This window comes from Phragmites australis, chromosome 13 (genome assembly GCF_958298935.1).
Source record: "Phragmites australis chromosome 13, lpPhrAust1.1, whole genome shotgun sequence".
Classification (NCBI taxonomy): domain Eukaryota; kingdom Viridiplantae; phylum Streptophyta; class Magnoliopsida; order Poales; family Poaceae; genus Phragmites; species Phragmites australis.
The window spans coordinates 31,824,119-31,836,525 of record NC_084933.1 but is presented as its reverse complement, the minus strand read 5'-3'; the positions used below and the strand labels follow the sequence as shown (position 1 = coordinate 31,836,525).

The window sequence follows — 12,407 nt, the reverse complement described above, 5'->3', positions numbered from 1 at the left end:
AGGTATTAGAACACGCTAATCGAGTGATATATTACCAGAAGGCCAACTTATCAAACTAGTGTGTCATACGATGTAGGAGACAAGCTGGGTGATTACTTGCAGAGGAGAAGGCTAGAGACTTCATCAGTCTTTATTATGCGGAATGAATTGATACAACCCTGTGATGTGAAGAAGAGAAAACAATCCTACACCTAGACTCTTCTGTTGTTCCACAAAATAAGACCTTTGAACAACTCAATGTTGCCGCGCGAGGGTTGTCAGTGGAATGACAAAAACAAAACCAAGCCCACTGACCGAACCAACCAATACAAATCGACATCCTACTACCAACCAAACGTTCTGATCCTACCGTGGTAATTCTAACCACTCACGTGTGCTTCGACCAGTCCTTTGTGTACAATAACAACCGGGCAGAATCTATCACATGTCACACATGTAAAATCACACACTCCACCCCTGACTTGCCCAGTCTCATCTTTCTTCCTGCTCTCTGTCTCCTCCGCTGGTGTGGGTGAATAGATCACACAGGCTTCTTCGCATCTTCTTTATACTCCGTATCTAGCCAATCTCTGCACAACTGCTGGTTCTAGGGCGGACATGCACTGTTCCCAACCACCATTTCCAAGCATCTAAGGCAAAAGCAATTCTCGGTTAATTTCTCGTCGCTCAATGCAACTGGAAAGGCATCGTTGACAAAGAAACCAAAGTTTACCTGCTTATAGCCATTCAGAATCTGGCACACTTCATTGTGAAGACCTTCACTTTTTATCTCCTGTACACACATAAAATTAGCTCATACGGAATACTAGCATCAAAAGGAGACCCAATAGGAACTGCAACTCACATTCCAACTTGCACAGGCCTGGCAGATGTAAGCTAGTGAACCCACAGCTCCTGAAGGGTTTGCTGCCACCTGGTATAACCCAAAGAGTAATTCAGAAGTAAATCAAGAATGTGCCCGTTAGCGCTTAGTCAGGGGGTGTGGATGTACCATAGCACATAGACCATGGAATGCATCCTCTTTCTCAAAATCATCTCTTATCCTGGATGGAGACCAAAGAAAAAAAACAAGTTCCATACATCATGCAAGAAAGCTGGGTCACATGTTGTCATGAAAGCTTGAAACTACTTCGTCCTCTTTGGATGCTCTATAAAAACTCTAGAAAATGTCTACTTACATGCACAAGGCATTGCACCATGCTTGCATGAAATGGTCCATATGAGGGGCCACAATGTCTGGACAGACCCAGCTAAGCCTCCCAAGAGTGATTGCGCTATTTTCTAGAAGTGACTTGTTCAAACCCTGTCAGCGTGAAAAAAAAGTAGGCATTTAGCTGAAATCTAACTTGAAAACATGATACAAGACCTTAAAAATCATTTACCTCAGTGGATTTTAGAATCTGAACCAAGCATGAAACAACAGTGATCACCACAGGTGAGATTTCTTTGCCAATCTGGGAAGCAAAAATTACATGTAAGCAATAAATTTAACAAATACGAAGGAACACTACTGTGTCAAAAACACAAAACTAAGAGCACAAGGAAACGAGCTATGTGGTGGCCAGTACACAACTAATAAGCGTCTCTGGAAAGAGGAAACCCATGCCAAATTGTCTGACCACTATAAGCCGTAATAAAAGAAAAGGTATGCCTTGGTAAAAAATAAATAAAAAATAGGGCACCCGGGTTGGCAGTAGCAGCACTAAACCAAAAGGTATAGAAGTAGGCACTAACCTTGACTGCTAATTCTCCAATAGCCCAACAAGCATTGTTAGCTACTGACACAGCATCTTTCACAGATTGAGGGTTCTGCAGCAATAAAAATGTGTGAGGAATGAATCAAGATAATAATAGACCACACAGGATATGCTTACTAATTGCTTTGCTGCAACAGTAAGGAATTCTTGAAGGCGTCCATGCAAATGTATTGGGCAAACCTAGTATAACAAAGTGTGTTAATTTTTTATAGGATGAAAATTGTCTCGAGATAACAAATCATGAACTTCGGTGGTTCACAGCTAACCCTAGAAAGGTCTCCAAGAAGGGCAAGAGCACTTTGTCGGACATCAGCTGCTTCATCCATGCAGCATTGCAAAAGTAGATCTCTCATATTGCTCTGTGCAACCTACACCGAAATAAAGACGACATATATCAAAGTGCCACTGATACTATACTAAAATTTTAAGTGCTAATCAGCAAGCTGAGAATCATCCCTTAAAAACACCACAGTCTAACATCCAGTTAATACATGCTTAATGTTGAAGACAAACTTCACGACTAAAATAGAAAAATCTTATTTTCAATAACTCCATAGTCTAGCAGTCAATCAATGCATGCTCAATGTTGAACATAAACTTCGCGGTTGTGTTCTAGTTTTTATAAAATCCTAATATACCTCATAAAGCAAATTACTATGGACAGGCATCAGTACTTAGTCTTATAAACTCAAAGAGTTTCATCCAATGGAGCCAACACAACAAGTGGACAAGTGAAACTAGCTCTTTCCAGAAGAAAAAAAGAACTATACGGCTATACCCAACCATCCTGGTGAGAGTTGATAACTCAAGCCTGAGAAATCGCATAAAAATAGTCTTCACCCAAGCTACTTGCTAAACAGACAAAACTGCAACTTGTTTACAAACACCTAAATCAGCTACCCTTTTACATTGACACAGAGTGGTTTGTCTACCCAGAAAATGAGGTAAAAAAACTCCTAGCACAACAAAACTAATAATTTCTGTATACAATATAGTAGATATTGAGACAATCAATGTACTGTCTGACATTAATAAGTTCAAACAGAACTAGTAGTATTTATATCTAAGTATCTAACAATAGCAGATCATAACCAAAGAGAAGAACTTACCAGGCTTTCGATACTGGTGCCAAGACCTTCGGCAAGTCCTGACAGTAGGTCCAACGAGCAGACAACGAATTCCCTATCATACAATGCACCAGCCGCAGTAGGATCAATCTGCAAGTTAAAAGGATATCCATCAAGAAACAGAAAATTTTACAATCTCATATCTTATATGTATTTGGACCTTGTAGCATATCATATTAATTTTTCTTTCAGGTGACCTTATAGAAGGAAAAAAATTGACAAACCTTTGCCAACTGTTGGGATTGGATAAGATTGATGCACCTCTGAAAAACTGGCTCAGCAAACTGAGCAAATCCTGGTCCCAATGCCTGAAAAGATTGAATAAAAGACAATGGAATCTTCAGGAACAGCTCAGGGGGGAAAAAAGAAACTGTACATAGTATCCTAATCATTCACATTCTTTTAATTTGGCATCAAGATAGGCAACTCAGCTCCTAATCCAAATTGTTACAATCAAAAGAAATCTTCAATAAATATATCACGGTGAATTTATAACCAATATAATCACAAAAAAAGATCTAACATGGATGCTACACACCTTAAGATAAGGCATGTTCATAACTACATAGATGGTTTGCACAGATTAAGATAACAGTACCTGTGTGATAGATGTAAAGCATTCAAGCAGCGGAAATAGATCTTTGTCAGAATTGGAAAGTTGCTGCCATTTCGTGATTAAAGGCGGCATAAATATATCTAGATATTTCGCCTGCATAGCATCTTAAGAAAATTAGCAATCTCCATAAGGAAGCAGCACACAAAAAGAACGTGGTCACAAGGAATCCAAAAGAACCGATATGCTTGCTTGATGGAATAAAAGAACAAACTAGAGAAGAATTCATGAAAATGTTGGCACCTGGTTTAGTTCTGCTCCGACAGCATCAGCAAGAGTACCAAGAGCATCATAGAGTATCCGGAGGTTTCGTCTCTGATCAGAATCAACACATAAAATTAGAATTACAAATACGAAACCTGAGGTAGCAGTCATTGAATGGTAAGGTTCAGTGCGTTTGCAATATAAGAAAAAAACTAAATTCTAACAAACCTGATATTTTCCATAGGCACACATGAGGTGCTGCAAAATTACTTCCAAGTGTGGAACTAATTCTTCTGCAGCTTCCTGAAAATAGGAAACCAATACTTAATATTGTACTCAAATTCTCAGGGCAGAAAAATCATTCTAAGATATGTAAACAACCTCTTCTAGAGTTGCAAATGCCGAACAAGCAGCCTCTTGTACTCTTTTGTTTGTATCCAATATCCTTCTGAGCAATCCCATGAGGATCTTATCAAACTGTTCAAGGCCATTTGGATGACCAAGGCTCTGCATCAGCAAAAAGAACAGTTGAATAAGAACCATAATCTATGAACTGACAATGTATTAATGGCAATTGTTTGTGAGCCTTAGGTGAAACCCTAGAATGGCAGGGATAAGAATAATATCCGCAATGAGAGTGCCCTATTACCTGAACAATGAATTTGCTGTATCGAGAGAGGGTCCAACAAGTGATACTTCGTATAAGAGGAAATTTATCATCAAGAAGTGGGATTAGAAAAGCAACAATCTGCATTTCAATGAAGACATCTTATAAAGTGCACAACATATAATAGCAAGAAGGTGCGTGAAGAACTGATTATAGCCCATAGCAGGCAACATCTAATAAAAATAACTGAATGTGGTAACACTATTGAATTGATTGAGTTAAGTTTGTCCTGTAAATATTAAAGATTGCAACAATAGTATGCTCCTGCAATAAGCATTTCAAAATTACCAGATATTGTTGAAACAATTTTATAGCTATGTTCAAAAGATTCATGACAGAATCAAGAATGCAGTCTATACAATTGCGTCTGAAAACTAAGTCTAAGGAATGTTATACTTATGTTACATGATCGTCTCAAGATGATTTGGTACATAGTCAGCTACCACAATGAGATCTTTACTCATTTATACCATAACAGAGGAGAGATTTGACTGCTATTGTGCCAACACATATTAGAATAGCAACGATTATCAATTACTCATTAGTATTACCTGAGGAAGGTGGGGATATAATCCAGCAATGCACCCTTCTGCTATAGCACCAAGAGACAAAACAGCAACTTCCCTCTCCTTCCAAGAATCATCATCTGTCCGAGCCAAGTTTTGCTGCAAGTTATAGAAAGTGGTGTATTTTTAACCAAAAGATGCAAGGAACACCATGCAACCATAAATATAATATCAGTTATAACACAGGCACCGAAAAGTATATAACTATCCCATAATATCAGGAAAAGCATTCTGAAAATAGCCATTACTCAACATCTAATGCAATAACTAGTTTACAGTTGAATAGTTTTAGCACTTTTACAACCAGGGCAACCTTCAGGAATGGCACTTAGGGCCTTCCTGCTGTGCTAATTGTCTGGTGCTAATAATAACAATTTCCAGTGATTATGGAGGAGTTCCACATTATTTTTCAAGTAAACACAAAGCTTGAATGGTATTTGGAGGGAAAATGAATATGTGCGTCAAAGCCATCATAAAACACACTCTTTGCCAAAAACCATGAGAAAGGTTCGATCCAAATCATTCTAGTAACAGCTTCAACAAAAAAACATCATAACTAAAAGTTTTAGCCTAAAACTACAAGGAATGCAAATTACCTCAATCAAAGGCATTAAAGTTGGAAGGATGTCATCTCCAAACACATTAGAGAGGACATCCAACCCAGCAGCACTACACTTCCGCAAGTTCCAGACATTTACGGCATCATCATCATCCTGTTCAAAGTACCATTTTTTTTGGCAAATTTTAAATTGATGAGGTGGTCTATGTTGGTAAAAACCATTCATCTGATTAAAAGGAGAGAAAAAAATTCTGAACTTACACCGTCTTGTCCAGTTTCAGATCCATGTAATCGAGAGGCATGGAAACGGGGCTTCAGGTCCTGTTACACATTATCTACATCTCATTCACAGCAACAAAACAAACAGAACATAAACGTTGAAAGCTTGTAACAGTTAGCTTAAAGGCACAAACCCTGTCAACCATACAAGAGGCTCGTATTGTTCTTTATAAGGCTAATGGCAATTAACTTCCAAAAATAAATAAACAACCACTGAAAAATCTCCAATATGATGTATGCTCTTTACAGTTCACCGGTACAGGACTGCAAGGTTAAGCTTACTTAAGCAAAATGCAACAAAAGAATGACCCCAAACTAGAATTAGCTTGGCCAATGCATTGCCGATGCACCATCCCATCCCCACCCAAAAAAATCTCCTGCCAGCCTCTTGTGAAATGAGTTAAAGCTAGAATGGGATCACTCCATTCTGCTGAGCAAGCACAGGTCTAACCTCTATGATGGATGATCACAGAGGGGGCCATTAAAAAATAAGCCATTATCACTAAGAATGATTGTTCTAAAAAGATCATAACCAACCTGGTCCCTGTCTGGAAAGGATTCGTCTTCCTGAAAAGCATATAATATTTATCAGAATTAGCCACTGCCACTGATGATACCGGTCAAACATGCAAGCCATAAAGAATTTACCACACCTCAGCATCATCAAGCGATTCATCGTCATCAGCATATACCATGTTGGATAATAAAGTCTAGAAAAAAAAAGTAAAACGTAAGAAATTGTAACCAACTCCAATGTTCATGTGCACTAATTTGAAGAGAAAGACATACCGGGATCAAGCGTGGCAAGAACTCCCGTAAACCTTCAGGAGGCATGCTGACATCACAGTACGCAGACCTGGAAAGTATAACGATAGTTAGAACACTAACAAAGCATTTAGAAAAGATCAAAGGGCTTCTAATTTCTAGCCATTTCATTAGTCATTCAGACTTTATATTCAATGTAACATGTCAACAAATAAAATGTGTACATAAAAAAATGTGATAAGGGGCATGTCCGTCACAGTAAATACCCATTAAGTACTACCAATACGACTCAGATTCAGACAGTCACGGAAATACCTAGTTGCATTTTTCCCCCTTTTTAGGAGAATTCCTAGGTGCATTGTTTGTGCAGTTAACTGTGCACTTGTTTCTGATGACATGTTGGAATACCATGTTCACAGAATACATACCAGAATTCACAAGCCTCCAGAGCGACTTCATCATCTGAATCTTTATTAGCTTGCAGGATCAATTCAGTAACATTTTTTAGATGTGGCTGCAGTTTCAATATCCAATGTCAGATCCAGCATAAGACTACATGAGCATAAGCAATTTAGTAATTACCAGAAAAGCCTACCGATGAATATTACTAAGTTCTACAAACAAATTAGTAGTCTAGGTCTCTAGGACAATCGCAATACTATACATAGATGGCGCACAATTTGAGCCCAACAGGATGAAGTAAGCTGCTAAATAATATTACAAAAGTCATGGCACAGTAAATCTTTCATACGGGCCATCATTTGTGGGGGGAAATATACAGGACAAGGTGTTGGAACACTGGTTATGTGTCTAATGATTATTTGATGGAGCAGGAAATCAAATCTAATAGGCAGCAAACATGATATTACCTCCAAAATTGATGGTCGCACTTCAATCAGCTGAACCCAGGCCGAACAAACCTACCAAAGAAACCAATAAGATTATGAAGATGGGATATGCAATTGAACAATCATTATTAGAATTTGCATTTGCAGACAAGTCAGCTGGGAAATGAAACCTACTTCAATTATGCTATAATTACATTATAAGCATTAGAATCCTGTGAAATCGTATGTGTAATTCTAATTTACTTGCAAACAAGTAGCGCAGCATATGCAATTCTCTAACAAATAAGTTAGCTTCATGATGTGTAATTATCTATAGTCATTACCAGTTTCCGAACATCTGCTGAAGGGTCCTTTGCAAGGTTGAATAAACCCTGAAGGTATTGATCCATGGACATATAGAGCGCCTGCGTGTAAATTCAAGTAATCAGTCAAAGGCATCGAGAAATGTAAGATGGGGATGGTGGCAGGCGGGACTCTTACCGATGGCATCACCACAACGTACTGATTAATGCAGCCCAATGCTAGTTTTCTAAGACTTGCATGTGGAGACTGGAAAAACTGAAAAATCAATCAAACTTCAAGTGTTAGCATACCATAAACATGTAAGACCAGAGCGTGCAAGTATCAGTACACCTCCAAAGAAGCATGGCTAGTTTGAGAACAGGCAATTGGTGTACAAACACATAAAAATTGACCATTTAGATAGCGGAAGTAAAAATGCAATTGTTTAGGTAAGTAATTAACTAATTATTTATTATGGATAAATAGTTGAGTATATACCTGTAGCATCCTTGGCATGAAGACATTGATCGGTCGTTCAGACAAACCAGGAACATCAACATCGAGCTCTTCAGGGACATCCTCACAGATCTGTCTTCAACAAGCAAGCTTCTGAGCATGCAAATTGTAAGATCAACTACAGCATGCTGCCTTACTGTGTAGAACAACTAGTGGGAGTTTCCTCATGATATTTAATTATAAAGTGGTTTAAGTTTTCTACAAAGTCAGAACTGATGCTCAAGTATGATCGTTGTGCATATTACCTTGTATATAGCATCCATAGCACCTTCCATATGATCCAGATCATTACTATCCAAACACTTGTGTAGGGCCTGAAACAACTCAATCCACCCAGCGACTCGAACAATTTGAAAAAGTACACTGATCACTGTTCCAACTGTGGATCTAATTGCCCTATTGGTTGCTCCTATACATGGCAACAGCTCGGACTTAACATATTGCTGAGATGGAGGAGGCATAGAACTGAAAGTCGTTCGCAGATTGTTTTTCAATAGAAGACCAGCAGCTTGTCTAACTTCAATAGATTTCCCCTGGTACAAAAAGGAAATTTAACCAGATGCCAACTAGACCACAAAAAACAATAGCTGCATCTACCAGCAAGTCATAACTAAGGTTGACAATTTACGAACTACTTGCATGGCTACATCTACATGAGATGCAAAAACATATATTCCTAGCAACGATCCCAACACACAAAAGGTTTTAAAAAATTCTTTCAGAAAAAAAGCAACGGAAGGAGGCAATCAACGATTTCTCATCCCGTGCTGAGGCCTTGATTAAATGGATGTCATTGTCCTGTTGACTCAATTCATTGTTTAATACATTTTCTTATATTTGCCATGAAATTTGAAATTAAATGTAGCAATAGCAAAATACAAGTTGTTGCAAGAAGGGAAAAGCAATCAGCAATCCAACATATCATCTTGAATGTGTTATTCCTTCAAAGTTCCAGAGTCTAGATGACATCACCGCTAACATATGGTTTTTATCATGGATGGTTATCAAACCCCTCAGAGCATAAAAATATAGCTATGTCCTATGATCAGTAGTTCCAACTAAAGTGCAAAGAGAAATGATCTAAATAGTGGTTAGCAAGCTGTCACTCACCTTGATCTAAAAAAAACTGTCACTCACCTTTAAGCGTAGCACTCCATGGGACCATGAAAAGTCAAAACTAACAAATACTAGAGATCAAACAACTAGTCTGAGCAAGTTTTGGATGTGCACTAACAAGTGCTCAAGGGTTCTGTATACTTTTGGTTGTTAGTTCATACCCCTGAAAATAGGCACCTTTGTTCTACCACATGATTCACATTTTAAACAATGTGGTTCATCAGCAATTTTTGGAGTGTGAATTTGAGAAACCATTGATCACAGTGTGAGATACTGAAGTGGCAAGCGGTATGGACATAAAACAAAAAGGCAAATGAGTGCTGGTAGCCAAATTAACATGGAAGCAAACTCTGAGCTCTACTCGTTACCTTCCCTTCACCTATTCAGGGCATATTTGCATAGTCTAAGCCCTACTTGAACCTCTGACAACACTACATGACAACTTAAAGTTTTTTTTAGATAATGGAAAAGGTTCCGGCCATACATAGGTAGGCAGCCTTGTGCGAACATTCATTTTTTAGCTTAATTGCCAGAACATATTTTTTTGGGTACACATTAACAGGCCTAACATCCATTACTGCTTCCAACTGAATAACCGGCGCATCAAATTCGATTTGAACTGAGCACGCAACTAAAACTCCAGTCGCGACCTCGAAGTCTATAGAGTCAAGTAACAAGCTGTAACTTGCCATTAACCAAGGGAATAATTGGCTGACATGTAGTGTATCCTAGCAAATAAAGCATCAAACATCAAGGGCAGAAGCACCGGTATAGATGGTTAGCGAAGATAAACTTGGGACCAAAAGAGCACATAGGAAGCGGCATCGTCAAAACCTTAGCCTTTGATGAAGGCGTGGCGATCAGAAGAAACGCGCGATAGAGGTGGCAAGCGAGGGGAGAGGGGGAGGGAGGAGGCACCGACCTCTCCGCGTGCGAGGAGGAAGACGAGGTAGTTGTTGAAGTCGGGGAACTGGCTGTAGTGCTGGAGCTGCTGCCAGATGCGGGGCTGGTCGGAGTTGGGGGAGATGTGCGCCTCCAGGAGGCCGCAGATCTCGCGGAGACCCTCCTCCTGCGGCTGCCACAGCGCCGGTGCCGCCATCGCCGCCGCGGACGATCAGTCTCGGGGTCAGAGGGAGGGTGATGAGGGCTTTGGGGTGGAGAGAGAGGAGGCGGCGGCGGCGGCGGCGGCTGGGGAGGAGGAGGAGGAGGAAGGAATCGGCGGGGCTCAAAAGGTCCGAATCCAAAGAAGAGAAAACCAAAGGGGTGGAGGCGGAATGCTTCTTTCTCTGCTGCATGCTTTCTTTGTACTCTTGCAGAAATTACAAAACTTGCAATTTATTTAGTTTTGGTGGGGTTTGCTGTAAATGTTATGTATTTTCCTTGTTCTCGGGTGTCTGTCATATTCCTCTACCAGTCGTTATTGTTTACATTATTCATGCAACAAATTAAGCTGATACATTATAATTATACTCTTGCATTGCATTGCATCATAACTATATTAAATCATCCCACATAGCAAAAAAATAAAAGAAAATTTACAAAAACCAACTACAACTTGGAGTGCTTCTGAGAAACCCCTATGATTTCTTTTTCTCTAGTCTCCCTCACGAGTATTCTATATTGTCGATTACCCCTTATGACATCTGATCACATGCTGTGGTGTATTTGTGACTTTCCAAATTCCAAGGTTCTTAGGATGGTATAATGATATCTAGCATCGCTTTCGGCAACTAGGGGGTCATTTAAATAAACCTAAAAAAATCATTATCTGAACTCTCTACTAATATACTTTTGAATATTCATCATATTTAAGTATGTAAAATCATAGTAGCGGGTCGTAAGCTACTGAATCAGATTTTGGTGGACCATTCAAATAAGTGTCACGCGCCTTCGAGCCCACCATGGCGAGGCAAGCAAGCGAGTGTAACAACCCAAAATTTGCTACATGAAAATTTCCCAAGAAATAAAATCCCTAATGCCCTTTTTGGATAAATCCATAAATGAAATAAAGAAAAGGAAATGAGGAAAGAATAAAAAAAGGCTTAAGAAAAATAGAAAAGAGAAAAGCCTCCTCAAGCCCCCTTTCCTCCCTCAGCCCAGCCCAACCCCCACCCCCACCCTCTTGCTTTCTTTCCGTGGCCCAACCCCATCTCACCTCGGGCTCCCTGGCGTAGGCCGTTCTCCTCTCACACGCGCCTGTGCTCTCTTGCCCCAACCACCCGAGCCCATTCTCCCCTCCACGCCCCGCCCGTGGGCCGCGCTTGGGCCAGCCCGTTCGCCCGCACTGCGTTGTTCCAGCCCTCTCTCGCTCACACTACCGCACTGGGCCCACCTGTCAGATGCTCCTCCCACCTCTCACCTATTCCCTTTTTCCCTTCTCTGTAGCGTGATCAGCACTCCGCCCAAATCGACGCCCAAAGAAGGAAGAAGATCGCCCCGTGCTTCTTGATGATGAAGAAAGGAAAGGAATCAATCGTGCCCTGAATTGAAGCTCAGAAATGGGCAACCGATTACAAAATCGTCGGGCGGCCTCGAACCCTAACTGAACTTCGAATCCACGTGCTCGCCCTATATAAGGACCTTAGAGACCCCCCTTAGCACCTCACACACACCCAGATCAATTCCCCTAACATTCCTGAGCGAAATCACCTCTTGGGAGCGCTATCGTTGAGCTCGAGCCGTCGCCATGAAGCCTCGTCATTGCTCGGTTGATACAAGCCATTCCGACGCTGACGTGTGCTCCAAATGGACTCATCGTCATCCTAGGAGGCTTTTTCGCTGCTCACCGGAGCTCTTCAGCCACCGCGACGACATCTCCACCTCTCTCCCACCATGTGCTGCCACCCCGAGCCGTCGGAAGTCAAGTAGGCTCGCCGATCACCGTCTGATCGCGCACATATGGTTAGGATTAGAAGCCACGCCCGGTTCACATACTTGATTTCGCATGTCCTATCCGCTCGCAACAGCTTAGATTTAAATAGGTCAAAGCCCAGTTAGCATGCCCACATTAGCCGCCCACGCATGCGTTTGTATCCAACGTGGCAACCTAGTCAGCAGTCTGAGCCCAGTCAGCGAGTCTCGTTAGTACAGTGATGTCAACTTGTGCAA

General features: G+C 40.7%; 1 protein-coding gene across 2 annotated transcripts; it reads right to left on the bottom strand.

Moving 5' to 3' along the window:
• Positions 1-106: 106 nt before the first annotated feature.
• LOC133888470 (transportin-1-like) lies at positions 107-10,594 on the bottom strand. Of its 2 annotated transcripts, XM_062328739.1 has the most exons (29): positions 10,222-10,594; positions 8,429-8,716; positions 8,166-8,255; positions 7,866-7,943; positions 7,709-7,789; positions 7,407-7,457; positions 6,966-7,051; positions 6,562-6,628; positions 6,426-6,482; positions 6,310-6,339; positions 5,755-5,814; positions 5,531-5,647; positions 4,920-5,033; positions 4,351-4,449; positions 4,083-4,208; positions 3,930-4,004; positions 3,741-3,812; positions 3,483-3,593; positions 3,109-3,192; positions 2,867-2,974; positions 2,024-2,125; positions 1,875-1,937; positions 1,735-1,809; positions 1,383-1,454; positions 1,179-1,303; positions 992-1,043; positions 845-913; positions 713-772; positions 107-629 (listed from the first exon to the last, which is right to left on the bottom strand). In XM_062328739.1, exons 1-29 carry the CDS (start codon positions 10,396-10,398, stop codon positions 546-548), a joined length of 2,673 nt encoding a protein of 890 aa, XP_062184723.1. In that variant the 5' UTR covers positions 10,399-10,594; the 3' UTR covers positions 107-545. The 2 variants fall into 2 exon arrangements, with proteins under 2 accessions (XP_062184723.1, XP_062184724.1); XM_062328740.1 differs by lacking the exon at positions 10,222-10,594 and having other exon boundaries at positions 8,166-8,259; positions 8,429-8,621.
• Between the last annotated feature and the right edge of the window lie 1,813 nt (positions 10,595-12,407).

Excerpts from the sequence above, each read along its gene's own strand:
- LOC133888470 (XM_062328739.1), bottom strand. The coding sequence starts at position 10,398 with ATGGCGGCACCGGCGCTGTGGCAGCCGCAGGAGGAGGGTCTCCGCGAG. Across the intron at positions 4,450-4,919 it reads TATATCCCCACCTTCCTCAG|ATTGTTGCTTTTCTAATCCC; the intron begins GTAATACTAATG and ends ATTGAAATGCAG. Across the intron at positions 630-712 it reads TTCTGAATGGCTATAAGCAG|ATGCTTGGAAATGGTGGTTG; the intron begins GTAAACTTTGGT and ends CTTTTGCCTTAG.